Genomic DNA, 12,268 nt, shown 5'->3' with positions numbered 1-12,268 from the left:
TTAGAAATAGCGCCTGCAATCCGCCCTAAAGAAGCTGCACCATTGTCTGTAGTGTGAAAGCCTGAGGGCTTTCACGCTACAGCGGTGCGCTGGCAGGACGTCAGGGAAAAGTCCTGACAGCAGCTTCTTTGGAGCGGTGAAGGAGCAGTGTGCTTACCGCTCCTCCACCGCTGCTCCCCATTGAAATCAATGGGGCAGCGCTGTAATACCGTCAGCAAAACGCTGCTATTGCGGCATATTGCTGGCGGTTTTAACCCTTTCTCGGCCGCTAGCAGGGGTAAAAGCGACCCGCTAGCGGGCGATATGCGCCGCAAATCCGGCAGTAAAATGCTGCTAAAAATAGCGGTGTTTTACCGCCCATGCTATGAGCGGTGTGGTGTGAAAGGGGTCTTAACTGGACACCCCCTGTGAGTATATAACTTTTTCTTGTAAGATAGCACAGAATTAACTGCAGCTATCCAATCCAGGACAGTGGGAGGTAGTGCCCTAAGACATGTTTGTGAGATAAGCAGTCTTGCCATGAATAATGATTATAGCAGGAAAGTTTAAAGAAATTTATCAGAATCTGGGTCTGGGAAAACTCCCAGTATACACTGCTTAGGGCAGAGTGTGAGGGGGGACCCCATTTCATCAAGACTTAATTTTACCATTTGGGACCAGTAGCCCTGAATCATAGGGCAGGACCATATAATGTGAAGAAAGGTACCAACAGAACCTCCACATCTAGGGCATAGTGGACTGTAGTTGGGTCTGTATATTGGGTCAAATAAGATTTGTGTAGAATATAAAGTTGGGTGAAGCGGTCAGACAATGTAGGGAAGACCTACTTGCGTGCATCCAACACTTCCTCCCATTCTTCATCCTCCATCTCCCCACATCTCCAGCCGAACAATCTTTTAATTGGTAAGCAAGTGCTGTAGCAGATGGTACAAGGAGACTATTATAAAATGTTGAGATACGTTTTTGGGACTCTGACCCAAGTATTACATCCAGGATATGTAATTGCTCTAGGTTTGGAGAGGTGTTTACGAAATTGGGTCTGAAGAGCGTGGCAGAGCTGGAGTTCACCAAACTGCATTGAATTGGGAAAACCAAAATTGTCCTCAAGTTGCTGAAAAGTCCTGACAGCAGCTTCTTTGGAGCGGTGAAGGAGCAGTGTGCTTACCGCTCCTCCACCGCTGCTCCCCATTGAAATCAATGGGGCAGCGCTGTAATACCGTCAGCAAAACGCTGCTATTGCGGCATATTGCCGGTGGTTTTAACCCTTTCTCGGCCGCTAGCAGGGGTAAAAGCGACCCGCTAGCGGGCGATATGCGCTGCAAATCCGGCAGTAAAATGCTGCTAAAAATAGCGGTGTTTTACCGCCCATGCTATGAGCGGTGTGGTGTGAAAGGGGTCTTAACTGGACACCCCCTGTGAGTATATAACTTTTTCTTGTAAGATAGCACAGAATTAACTGCAGCTATCCAATCCAGGACAGTGGGAGGTAGTGCCCTAAGACATGTTTGTGAGATAAGCAGTCTTGCCATGAATAATGATTATAGCAGGAAAGTTTAAAGAAATTTATCAGAATCTGGGTCTGGGAAAACTCCCAGTATACACTGCTTAGGGCAGAGTGTGAGGGGGGACCCCATTTCATCGAGACTTAATTTTACCATTTGGGACCAGTAGCCCTGAATCATAGGGCAGGACCATATAATGTGAAAAAAGGTACCAACAGAACCTCCACATCTAGGGCATAGTGGACTGTAGTTGGGTCTGTATATTGGGTCAAATAAGATTTGTGTAGAATATAAAGTTGGGTGAAGCGGTCAGACAATGTAGGGAAGACCTACTTGCGTGCATCCAACACTTCCTCCCATTCTTCATCCTCCATCTCCCCACATCTCCAGCCGAACAATCTTTTAATTGGTAAGCAAGTGCTGTAGCAGATGGTACAAGGAGACTATTATAAAATGTTGAGATACGTTTTTGGGACTCTGACCCAAGTATTACATCCAGGATATGTAATTGCTCTAGGTTTGGGGAGGTGTTTACGAAATTGGGTCTGAAGAGCGTGGCAGAGCTGGAGTTCACCAAACTGCATTGAATTGGGAAAACCAAAATTGTCTTCAAGTTGCTGGAATGATTTCAGGACCCTCCCACAGTAAACATCCGATAAATATAGAACTCCCCTAGTAATCCATAGACTACGGTCGGGTATCTGTAGGAGCTTGGCCAGACAGGGATTGTCCCACAGGGGTGTATGACTATGCGTGGAGGGAGTCCTGAGTCTGCGCCTCACCACTTTCTACACCTTACAATGATGATACAACAATCTCTTAATTTCCCAGAACTTATGGGTCACCAGGGTCTCTAAAGAGGAGATGAAAAGAATGTGTGTTAATTCGGGAAAAGGGGGAGCACACCAGTTTCAGATAGCGCTCCTTATCCCCCTTGTCTAAATAGAAAAAAAACGGGACAGTTGTGCTGCCAGGTAGTACTCGTTAAAGTCAGGAAGCGCAGTGCCCCCTAGATCTGTGGGGTTTTTCAGTGCTTTCCAGGACAATTTGTGGCGGGTGTTCCCCCACATGAAGGAGTTCAGAATGGTTTCCAAAGATGTAAAGATCTGCATGGTATATACGTTGGGGTGTTCCATAGGGATTTGTCCTAATTGATCTTGAGACCTGAGTAATGTCCAAATTGTTCTGTTACATTTAGTGCTTCTGTTAAAGAGGGGCCGGCATCCTCCAAATAAGGGAGCATGTCGTCCGCATACAAGCTAACCGTCTCCACCAATTGACCGCTGCGCAGGCCCTTAATCCCAGGATGCGTTTCGGAGCGATGTTGCTAGAGGTTCCACCGCAAGGGCATATAATAAAGGGGATAGGGGACACCCTTGTCGTGTGCCCCTGGCTAGAGGGAAAGCATCTGAAACCCTGCCATTGACCATGATCCTGGCAACTGGAGCCTGATAGAGAAGCTTAATCCACTTACAAACCCAAACTGGGCCAGGGACACTACCACTCTGGAGCCGATCAGGTCGCGTTCAGCTTGTATGTTCATAAAGAGTCTACGTAGGTTAAATGCTGTGTTTTTAGCAGGCATAAACCCAGTTTGGTTGGAATGTATAAGACTCAGGATCACTTTGTTTAACCTTAATGCCAGGACCTTGGTCAATATTTTATTATCAAGCTGGAGGAGGGAAATTGGCTGTTAAGATTCAGGAAGTTCTGGGCCCTTGCCGAGCTTGGGTATGAGTAAGGCTTCACCCATGGATTTGGGTGCAGAGGCAGACTTAAAGATATGTGAAAATAGCTCATGTAGTTTGGAAACTAATGTCTCACTAAAACTCGTATAAAATTCAAGGGGAAGGCTGTCTGAGCCTGGGGCCTTGGAAGGGGCAAGATGAGACATCACCTCTTCCATCAGTGGAGATGGGAGCCTTCAACATCTCAACCTGCGAGGAGGTTAGCGTATGAAATGTAACAGTAGAGAGGAAATCAGTCATCAGTCAGGTCAGCTGGGGATTTGTTAGTGATAGACGAGTATAGGGATGCAAAAAAAGGAGCTGGCCAGTTGCATCGTGCAGAGACCCCACCATGGGCGGTTTATGCTCCAAGTGTGCCAAATAGGCAAGCAGGCGCCCTGCACGCTCCCCACCTTCGTATACCCTCTGTCTCTTGAAGAATATTTTCCTTTCTGCTCTTTCAAAGTGGAGGCTGTTCACTGTGGTCCTGTAGTTTAACCTGAATTGCCATGACTGGTGAGGGGTTATTTTTAAAGGATTGCTCCACTTCTACTATTCTTTCTTCTGATTTTTGGACTACCTGTGCAGAGGACTTCCTGTATCTAGAGATATGCTGGGAGAGGACTATCCAAACATGGGAATCCCATACTGTCTCTAATGAAGCAAAGTCACGATTGACTTGGAAAAAAAAAATCGTATTCATCCCGTACTCTCTCCATATCTGGAATAACTATCAACCAAAACGGGTTGAGTTTCCACATATATGAGGGGGGAGGGGAACTCATTTTAAGTACTATCCAATAAGGCGTATGGTCAGATAATATGCGTGGGCTGAAGCCTGCGTCACTCAGGTTTGGTAGCAGGGATTTGGATAAAATAATTAAATCTATGCGGGACATAGTATTATGTTGCTGAAAAGCAGTAGAAGGTTCTGTTACCTGGGTGTCCATGTCTCCAGGTTTCTACCAGTGCGAATTCACTTAGGAGTTTCCCGAATCTCATGTGGGAAGGTGTGGGAGTGGTTAGTGGCACAGAGGCAAGTCTATCCAGATTGGGGTCAACTACAGTATTAAAATCCCCTAGCCATATAGCCAGCACAGTTGAAAATTGTGACAAACTCTAATCCCTCTGTCACGATATGAAATTGAAATGGAGGTGGTACATAGTAAGCCAGCAATAGCATTTCTAACCCATTCAACATAGCGTGCAAAAATAGGAACCTGCCCTGTGGATCAGATCTCAGCATCAAAAGGGAGAACTGTGCAGTTTTAGCAATCAGTATTTCAACACCCCTAGAATTTGCAGTATAAGGGGCCTGATATATCCATCCTACCCAGGACTTTTTAGGGGCCAGTTGCAGCTGTCCCATAAGGTGGATCTCCACCAACACTGAGACATCTGTTCGCTGTGCCTTGAGGTAAGAGTTCGCTTAGGTTTGGTCCAGTGGCCGCAGACGTTCCACGTTATGGAAGCCATGGTAAAATACATTGGTTATTGGCACCTAACCTGATCCACAGCGGCAGGCAACCAAATGGGACCGTAGCACCACTATGCGAATGGGAGGCATTGGGTAAGTAAACTTGACTAGTAATAACAGAATACACGGGCGTGAAATGTATAGGTAAGGGAGTTTTACAATCAGATTGAGAGCCGATTCATGTGTACATTTATTATGTGTAGCTATACATACATATCTACTCTTTTTCAACCTATCCCGAGATCACATTTTAATTAACCAAGAGCATACACTGGCTTGGCTGGGCGAATACTAACTGAAGCACTTGCCAGTAGCTAACAGGTATACCCAGACAGGCCAGGGAAACAATACTTGAGTTACTTTAAACACATTCCAATTCCAAAATGGAACAGAAGGAGTTGGTAGGGCTCCCACATCTAGGGGGGTGAACATTCGCTGAAGAATGTACAGCAGTACAAGGAGCACGATCCCCAGTATAGGGTGTAGAAAACAATGGGTTGAGGGAGTATAGCAGAATAAAGGCGAGTGTACCCATTAACCGGATATTAGGGCAGGGAGCAACTTGAGATAGTCCAAATGATGACTGATGTGGCTGACAATAGAAAAAAACATAACCAGGGGAGATTCCGTCCATACATTTGTTTTTTCTACCACTGGTGTCACATAGCAGGGAGAAGTGAATGGGAGAGAGTACGTGGGCATGGGTAAAATGGTGCTTGTAAAAATCAGTAGGCAAGGAGTGAGACAGTGGGCTAGAATTATGACACATAATACCTTTTGTGAGTGGTAGTCCATGTGGGTAAAGTAGTTCATCCAACTAGCACATTCTCTTTACTCACAGTCCTGAGATAGATGGTGGCAGATGTTCCAATGTTGGGGTTCGCACTCCTGCGGGGACCTGGTCGGGTGCATCCTGGTCCTCCAGCTAGGCAAAGACAGAATCCAGGGTGTCAAAGAAGTAGGCCTTATTTTCTCCCACGACCCGTAGTCTAGCTGGGAACAACATAGCAAAGGAGATGTATCGAATCCGGAGTTGCTTTTTGCCTCTGTGAAGTGCGCCCTCTTTTTCTGGACCTCCGCAGAAAAATCCGGGAACACAATTTTTTTGACATTGTTAAAGGGGATATTACCTTTTGCTCTAGTGAGGCGGAGGATGGTATCCTGGGCTCTATAATTCTGAAATTTTGCGATAAAGGTACACAGAGGTTTGTCTTGCGGTGGTTGTCTGGCTGCCAATCGATGGGCCCTCTCTACTACAAAGGATGTAGAGAATGCAGGCCTACCAAAAGTGGAGATGAACAAAGTCTTGAGGAACGAGGGATAATCTGAGCCTTCCACACTCTCAGGCAGCCCCACAAATCCAAGGAGCCTATTCTCCTTGTCGTCCTGTTTGGAGAGCATTGCATTCAATTGGTGCTGAAGCCTCTCAGTGGAAACCTGTAATGGCAGCAGGTCAACCTCCACGTGGCTGATGCAGTCTTCCATCTCTGTAACACGTTCCCTTAGCTTCTGCAGGTCCTGTCGAATCAGTGATAGGTCAATCTTCATCTCCTCAATCTTGCTGGTCAGTGTGCTCTTGCAGTCTGATATCGCCTCCAGTACTTTAGCCATACCAGTTGCTGCGAAGTCTGTGGAGGTGGACGTGGAGTTGCCATTTTCGCCCAGGGTCTCCTTCTCTTTGAGCCGGTATTTATCCAGCTTTGCAATGGTGTCAGTCACCTTTTTTTGGCAGAGACATGGGCAATGAGGTGGGGGAAGATCCAGGCAGCGTAAGGTGTTTAGAAAAGTTTAGGATAGCCACAGGAAATAAGGAAACGCATAGTTCTCAAACAGAGCTCCCGAGTTGCGCTCCTCACACCATGCCGATCCAGACCACGCCCCCGAAGAAAATAAATATTTTTATCTAAACTTCAGCTTAAATAATTGTGCACCCCAAGAGTGAATACAAAACATGCGTCCTGCATTTTTAAGCACACTAATGCTTGGATATTTACAGTTATACTAAACACACTGTTTAATTTACATTACCCCTTCTATTTCTGCATGTGGATGCAATTACTTTAATAAAAAAAAAAAAATCCAGGTACCTTTTAGCTAATTGTTATATGTACAGCTGTCACACGACCCAGCTATTTACCAGCCTGTTGGCAGGGAAACATAAGCAGAAGGCACTTCTAGTCCTCTGCTGCTGGTCACACGTTGAAAAAAAATAGACTTTGGAATATAGAGTAAAAAAAAATGCTTAATATCAATTAACTGTTTTAAAACATCATACAAATATATATTTGAAATCAAGTCTTTAATTTTTGGCAATGACATGGTGTGGGCGAATTTCTGCCAGTCACAGGCCGTGTCACACCCCTCTAGCCTCTGTCTTAAAATAAGAGAGAGGTGAAGCCTCCATTAATCTACATGTAATATTCCACCCCAATTGTGTTTAGCTGGACAGTTGGCATGGAAGAGGAGGGAGGGACTTGGTGGTCATTTACCACTATATATACACCCACCTGTGTGACTTTACAGTCACATGGGCTGCTCAGATGAAAGGGAGGGAATGCTCAGCATAGAAATTCACAGAAAACTGAGCATGTGCAGAGTTGCCACCACAGCTGCAAAATCCATAGCTGAATTGACAAGGACAGAAGGTGGAGATACCGAACAGCAGGATCAACCGTGTCTTTTGCAGAATACAGAAAACGAATCTCATAGTAACTGAGTGAGTATGAACAGCATGTAATATACCATTTATTTCATTTTTTATGATTTGGGTATAGTGACACTTTAATACTCATCGAACTCCTGCCATCCAATGGGGGTTCCCTTTCTATTCGCAGCAGTGAAATGTAGAATGGTAGGTGGACAATCTTTTTTTACAGCCAAAAATGTTGCCAAGCACTTACTAATGTGTTTTGTTAGAGAATAATGTTGGCATGCTTAAAGAGGACATAAACTATCAATCAGCATGAACTATGTAAATATTTATGCTGATAGCCTTAGTAAATAGATAGGAAGGTATATTTTATTTAAATTACTATTTTGTTACATTATTATTGGATATTTCATTAGTTGCTTCTTGGTTTGTGGCATAAGTCAAAATGATGTCATGCATCCCAGGAGTCTTCATGGGCATTTTTTTCTTTCATCTAGAGAGGGGAGCAGGGCCTTTTTCAGCTAAGTACAACCTTCTGCTTGCATGCCTGTGCTAAGGGCAGATGGATTCAGGAAGTAAATGCTACATGAGTATTCTGCCCTTACTAGAGTAATGTGGCTAGAATTGCTAGGGGGGCGTTTTTTTTTTTTCAAGTAATTTTTCAACACAATAAAGCAAGGGGACATGGATGGGTGAGCTTGCTTTGAATATTTAACATGAACTACACAGCATTTTCAGATTATGGTGCTCAGATATAGTTAAGTTCTGCTTTAACAGAGAGAAAAATTTCTTAATCGATCCTGAGATCCTCAAGGTGCAGTTATGTGCTAAAGTAACAGTTATAATCAGAAGAAATAGAGAATTGTAAAGCAAATATATAACCTGAGAAGAGGAGAAGCCACCCCATGGATTTTGTTGTGACGCAAGCCAATGGACAGAAAAAGCACTTTGTTCAAGATCTTTGTGGTCGATTGTCTTGCCAGAAAGCAGAGCCAAGATGGCGTATGAGGATATTTCAATATTTCCATGACGATAGCCAGTACCCAGCCAGTGCTTGGTTTCACCTAAATTAAAATGTAAGGTACAAATTAAAATATCTGCTTCAAGCAATACATTAATGTTATGTTATGAGAGACACGTATAGGCTGCCATTGCTGACCTCACTGCTTATGAATGCTAGTTCCCTGGCTGTCATTCCAATAGTCTGGCCACAAAATATTCTGATTCGCTGATCTGGAACAGGTATAGCGGCATAGCATGGGTGGATCACAAGGGCAGTTGTCCTGGACGAAACATTCTTAGGGGAGAAAAATTTCCCCAGACCAGCAGTGATTATAGGACACAGGATGAGGGAGACTGATAGATCTGTGTCCTGAGAATGAGGAAGTAGGGGAGGGGGAGGAGCTGATGCTGTCACCTTCTTGATAAAAGCATGCACCCATAGACACATACTTTGTGCCACTCTCTGGCTGCCTGCCTGCATTGCACTGTGTGTCCCATGCATGACAACTAGGGATGAGCTTCGTGTTCGAGTCGAACGTATGTTCGACTCGAACATTGGCTGTTCGTCCGTTCGGCGAAATCCGAACACTTGGTCCGTTCGCGTCAAAATTCGCATGGCGCTCACGGCCCACAATGCACTGCGATGGCGCAGTGCATTGCTGGCTCATGATTGGCCAAGCATGCACTGTGACCCCGCATGCTTGGCCAATCGCAGCGCCAGCAGCGAGGAGAGCCATGATTGGCCACAGGCAGGATGCCTGTGGCCAATCATAGCTGAGGCTGTGTAGTGCACGCCCCACACTATATAAGGCCGCCATTGAGGCGGCCTCGTGTAGTGTGTTAGCATCTGAAGCAGTGGGTGTTCTGTGTACCTTCAACACAGTACACACCGATCGTTTTTGGCTGATTTCCTATCTTGCTGTTGTGTAGTGGTTATTGTCTGTGCCCTGACCGCAGTATACACCACTATATTCACTATTCACTTCACTATATTTATATATCTTTAATAATAGAGCTTGCAGTCAGTAGTGTTAGGAGATAGTGCGTGCTGTCTGCGTGCTCTGTACCCAGTACATACCGCTATAATCCACCTACATAGCTGTTCTCTATTTGAGCCCAATTGCCATCTGCAGGAGTTATTGGAAGTTGTGTGTGCCTCCAGCACAATATAAACTACCCAACTGCTGTTTTACCCAACTCCCTTCAGGCCATTACCATGTCTGGAAGGCCAGCAAGGAGAGGCAGACAGGCGCGAGCCGATAAAAGAGGGCAAGCAGGCTCTGTGTCTAGAGACAACAGTGCTGGTCGTGGACGCGGTGCATTGTCATCAGCACGTGGCCATGGGACATGCTTGTCCTTCTTTTCAGCAGCTGGACATGTTGAACCGCAACATGCCAACGACTTGGTAGAGTGGATGACCAAGCCCTCTTCATCCTCCTCATCCTCTCTCACCCAGTCTCAGGGTAGTCGCAAAGCAGCTGCCAACGCATCGTCTTCCTTCCTCTCAATGTCATCATCAGTGACTCCTTCCCTAGACCCACCACGTCCTCCTGAGGAGTCTCCTGAACTCTTTGAGCACAGTGTTGGGTACATGCTCCAGGAGGATGCCCAGTGTTTGGTGGGCTCTGATGATGACACTTAGCTAGAGGAAGGCAGTAGCGTGAGCGCAGAGAGAGGGGATGCTCAAGAAGGACAGCAATCTGGCAGTCATGTTCCACAAGCTGCAGCATACTGCCAGGTTTGCTACAGCGATGAAGAGGGAGGGGATGATGAGGGCACTGACTCCACGTGGGTGCCTGGAAGGAGGGAGGAGGAGGAGGAGGCACATGTCCAACGAGGCAGGATGCCCTCCGGGGGCCAGCTTAGGGGCAGCACACCGACTGAATCACACCGCAGAGCTCCGTCTGTGCAGAGCGCTGCCTCTGCGCGTTATTCTAAAAGTTCTTTGGTGTGGGCCTTTTTTGAGACGAGTGCATCAGATCGCACCGCTGCTATTTGCAACATATGTCTCAAGCGTATCTCACGTGGCCAAAACATCAGCCGCTTGGGCACCACATGCTTGACCAGACATATGTTGACCTGCCATGCAGCTCGTTGGCAAGCGTACCTCAAAGACCCACACCAAAGAACAAAGCGGACCTCTCCTTGCTCCTCATCAGCTGGCATCTCCAACCCCACTAGACCTTCAGTCCTCTCTGAAACCTGCTCTGAGAGGAATGAAGGTGTAGAATTAGGTGTGTCACAGCCAAGTGCTTCCGGGAACTCTGCTAGCGGTACACCCACGTCCGATTATAGCAGGCAAATGTCCCTGCCCCAGCTGCTGGACCGGCAGAAGAAGTTCACTCCCAGCCATCCACATGCCCAGCGGTTGAATGCTAGCACTTCAACTGCTGCCTTTTCAGTTGGTAGACTCGGCCCCCTTCCGTGAGTTTGTACAATGTGCGGTTCCTCAGTGGCAGGTCCCCAAACGCCACTTTTTCTCACGGAAGGCGATTCCGGCTCTCTACCGGCATGTGGAAGGCAATGTCCTTGCCTCGCTGGACAGGGCGGTCAGCGGTAAGGTGCATATTACCGCTGACTCATGGTCCAGCAGGCATGGACAGGGACGTTACCTGTCTTTCACGGCCCATTGGGTCACTCTTCTGGCTGCTGGGAAGGATGCAGGACAAGGTGCAGTAGTGTTGGAGGTTGTTCCGCCACCACGCCTTCAAAATGCTACTATTGGTTGTGACACACCTCTCTCCTCCACCCCCTCCTCTTCTTCTTCCTCCATGGCCTCTTCCAGTGCTCTGTCCTCAGAACCAGCGGTGCTCCGTAGGCGTTTCAGGGGCTACGCAAGTACGCAGGCAAAACAATGCCATGCCGTGCTTGCGCTGGTTTGTTTGGGGGACAGGAGCCACACTGGGGCGGATGTTTTGTCAGCTCTGCAGGGGCAGGCCGAGAGGTGGTTGACGCCACGCCAGCTTAAGCCAGGAATGGTGGTTTGCGACAATGGCACCAACCTCCTCTCCGCCCTCCGACAGGGACAACTGACCCATGTGCCCTGTGTAGCTCACGTCCTTAACCTGGTGGTGCAGCGGTTCTTGGGCAGGTACCCCGGCTTACAGGATGTCCTGAAGCAGGCCAGGAAAGTCTGTGTGCATTTCCGCCGATCATTTAATGCCTTTGCTCGGCTGGCTGAGCTCCAAAAGGAGTTGAACCTGCCCAAGAACCGCCTTATATGTGACATGCCCACCAGATGGAACTCAACATTGGCCATGCTGCAGCGGCTGCACACGCAGCAGAGGGCCATCAATGAGTACCTGTGCGACTACGGCACCAGGACAGGGTCAGGGGAGCTTGGTTTTTTCTCACCACGCCAGTGGGGCATGATCAGGGATGCATGCACTGTCCTGTCACCGTTTGAGGAGGCCACAAGGATGGTGAGCAGTGACAGTGCATGCATCAGTGACACTGTACCTCTTGTCCACCTCTTGGAGCATACGCTGCGTGGAATAATGGACAGGGCACTTGAGGCAGAACAGAGGCAGGAAGAGGAGGACTTCCTTGCCTCTCAAGGACCCCTTTATCCAGACAGTGTTCCTGCTGTGCCACCCATCACACAGGAAGAGGATGAGGAGGAGGAAGAGGAGGAGGAGGATGATTGTGTCAGCATGGAGGTGGAGGCTGGCACTCAGCATCAGCAGCAGCAGTCTTATAGGGATGATTTACAGTCCCAAGAAACACGTGGACTTGTACGTGGCTGGGAGGAGGTAGCTGCGGATCATGTTGTGCTTAGTGACCCAGAGGACTCCGGACCGAATGCCTCAGCTAACCTACGCTGCATGGCCTCCCTGATCCTGCAAAGCCTGCGGAAGGATCCTCGTATTCTTCGGATCAAGGAGAGGGACCATTACTGGCTGGCCACTCT

General features: G+C 47.4%; 1 protein-coding gene across 1 annotated transcript in view; it reads right to left on the bottom strand.

Annotated features, from left to right (window-relative positions):
• LOC143930663 (alpha-2-macroglobulin-like protein 1) overlaps positions 1-12,268 on the bottom strand; it is a 177,732-nt gene that overhangs the window by 18,587 nt on the left and 146,877 nt on the right. The window contains exon 29 of the mRNA XM_077455162.1: positions 8,239-8,420. Within this exon, the coding sequence (XP_077311288.1) occupies positions 8,239-8,420 (182 nt within the window). The remainder of the gene's footprint in view (positions 1-8,238; positions 8,421-12,268) is intronic.

The sequence above is a fragment of the Lithobates pipiens genome, unplaced genomic scaffold (genome assembly GCF_037356315.1).
Source record: "Lithobates pipiens isolate NorthernLeopardFrog02 unplaced genomic scaffold, aLitPip1_a1.2 Scaffold_25, whole genome shotgun sequence".
Classification (NCBI taxonomy): Eukaryota; Metazoa; Chordata; class Amphibia; order Anura; family Ranidae; genus Lithobates; species Lithobates pipiens.
Note: the sequence above shows the minus strand (reverse complement) of the source record. Positions and strands in the feature narration are given on the sequence as shown.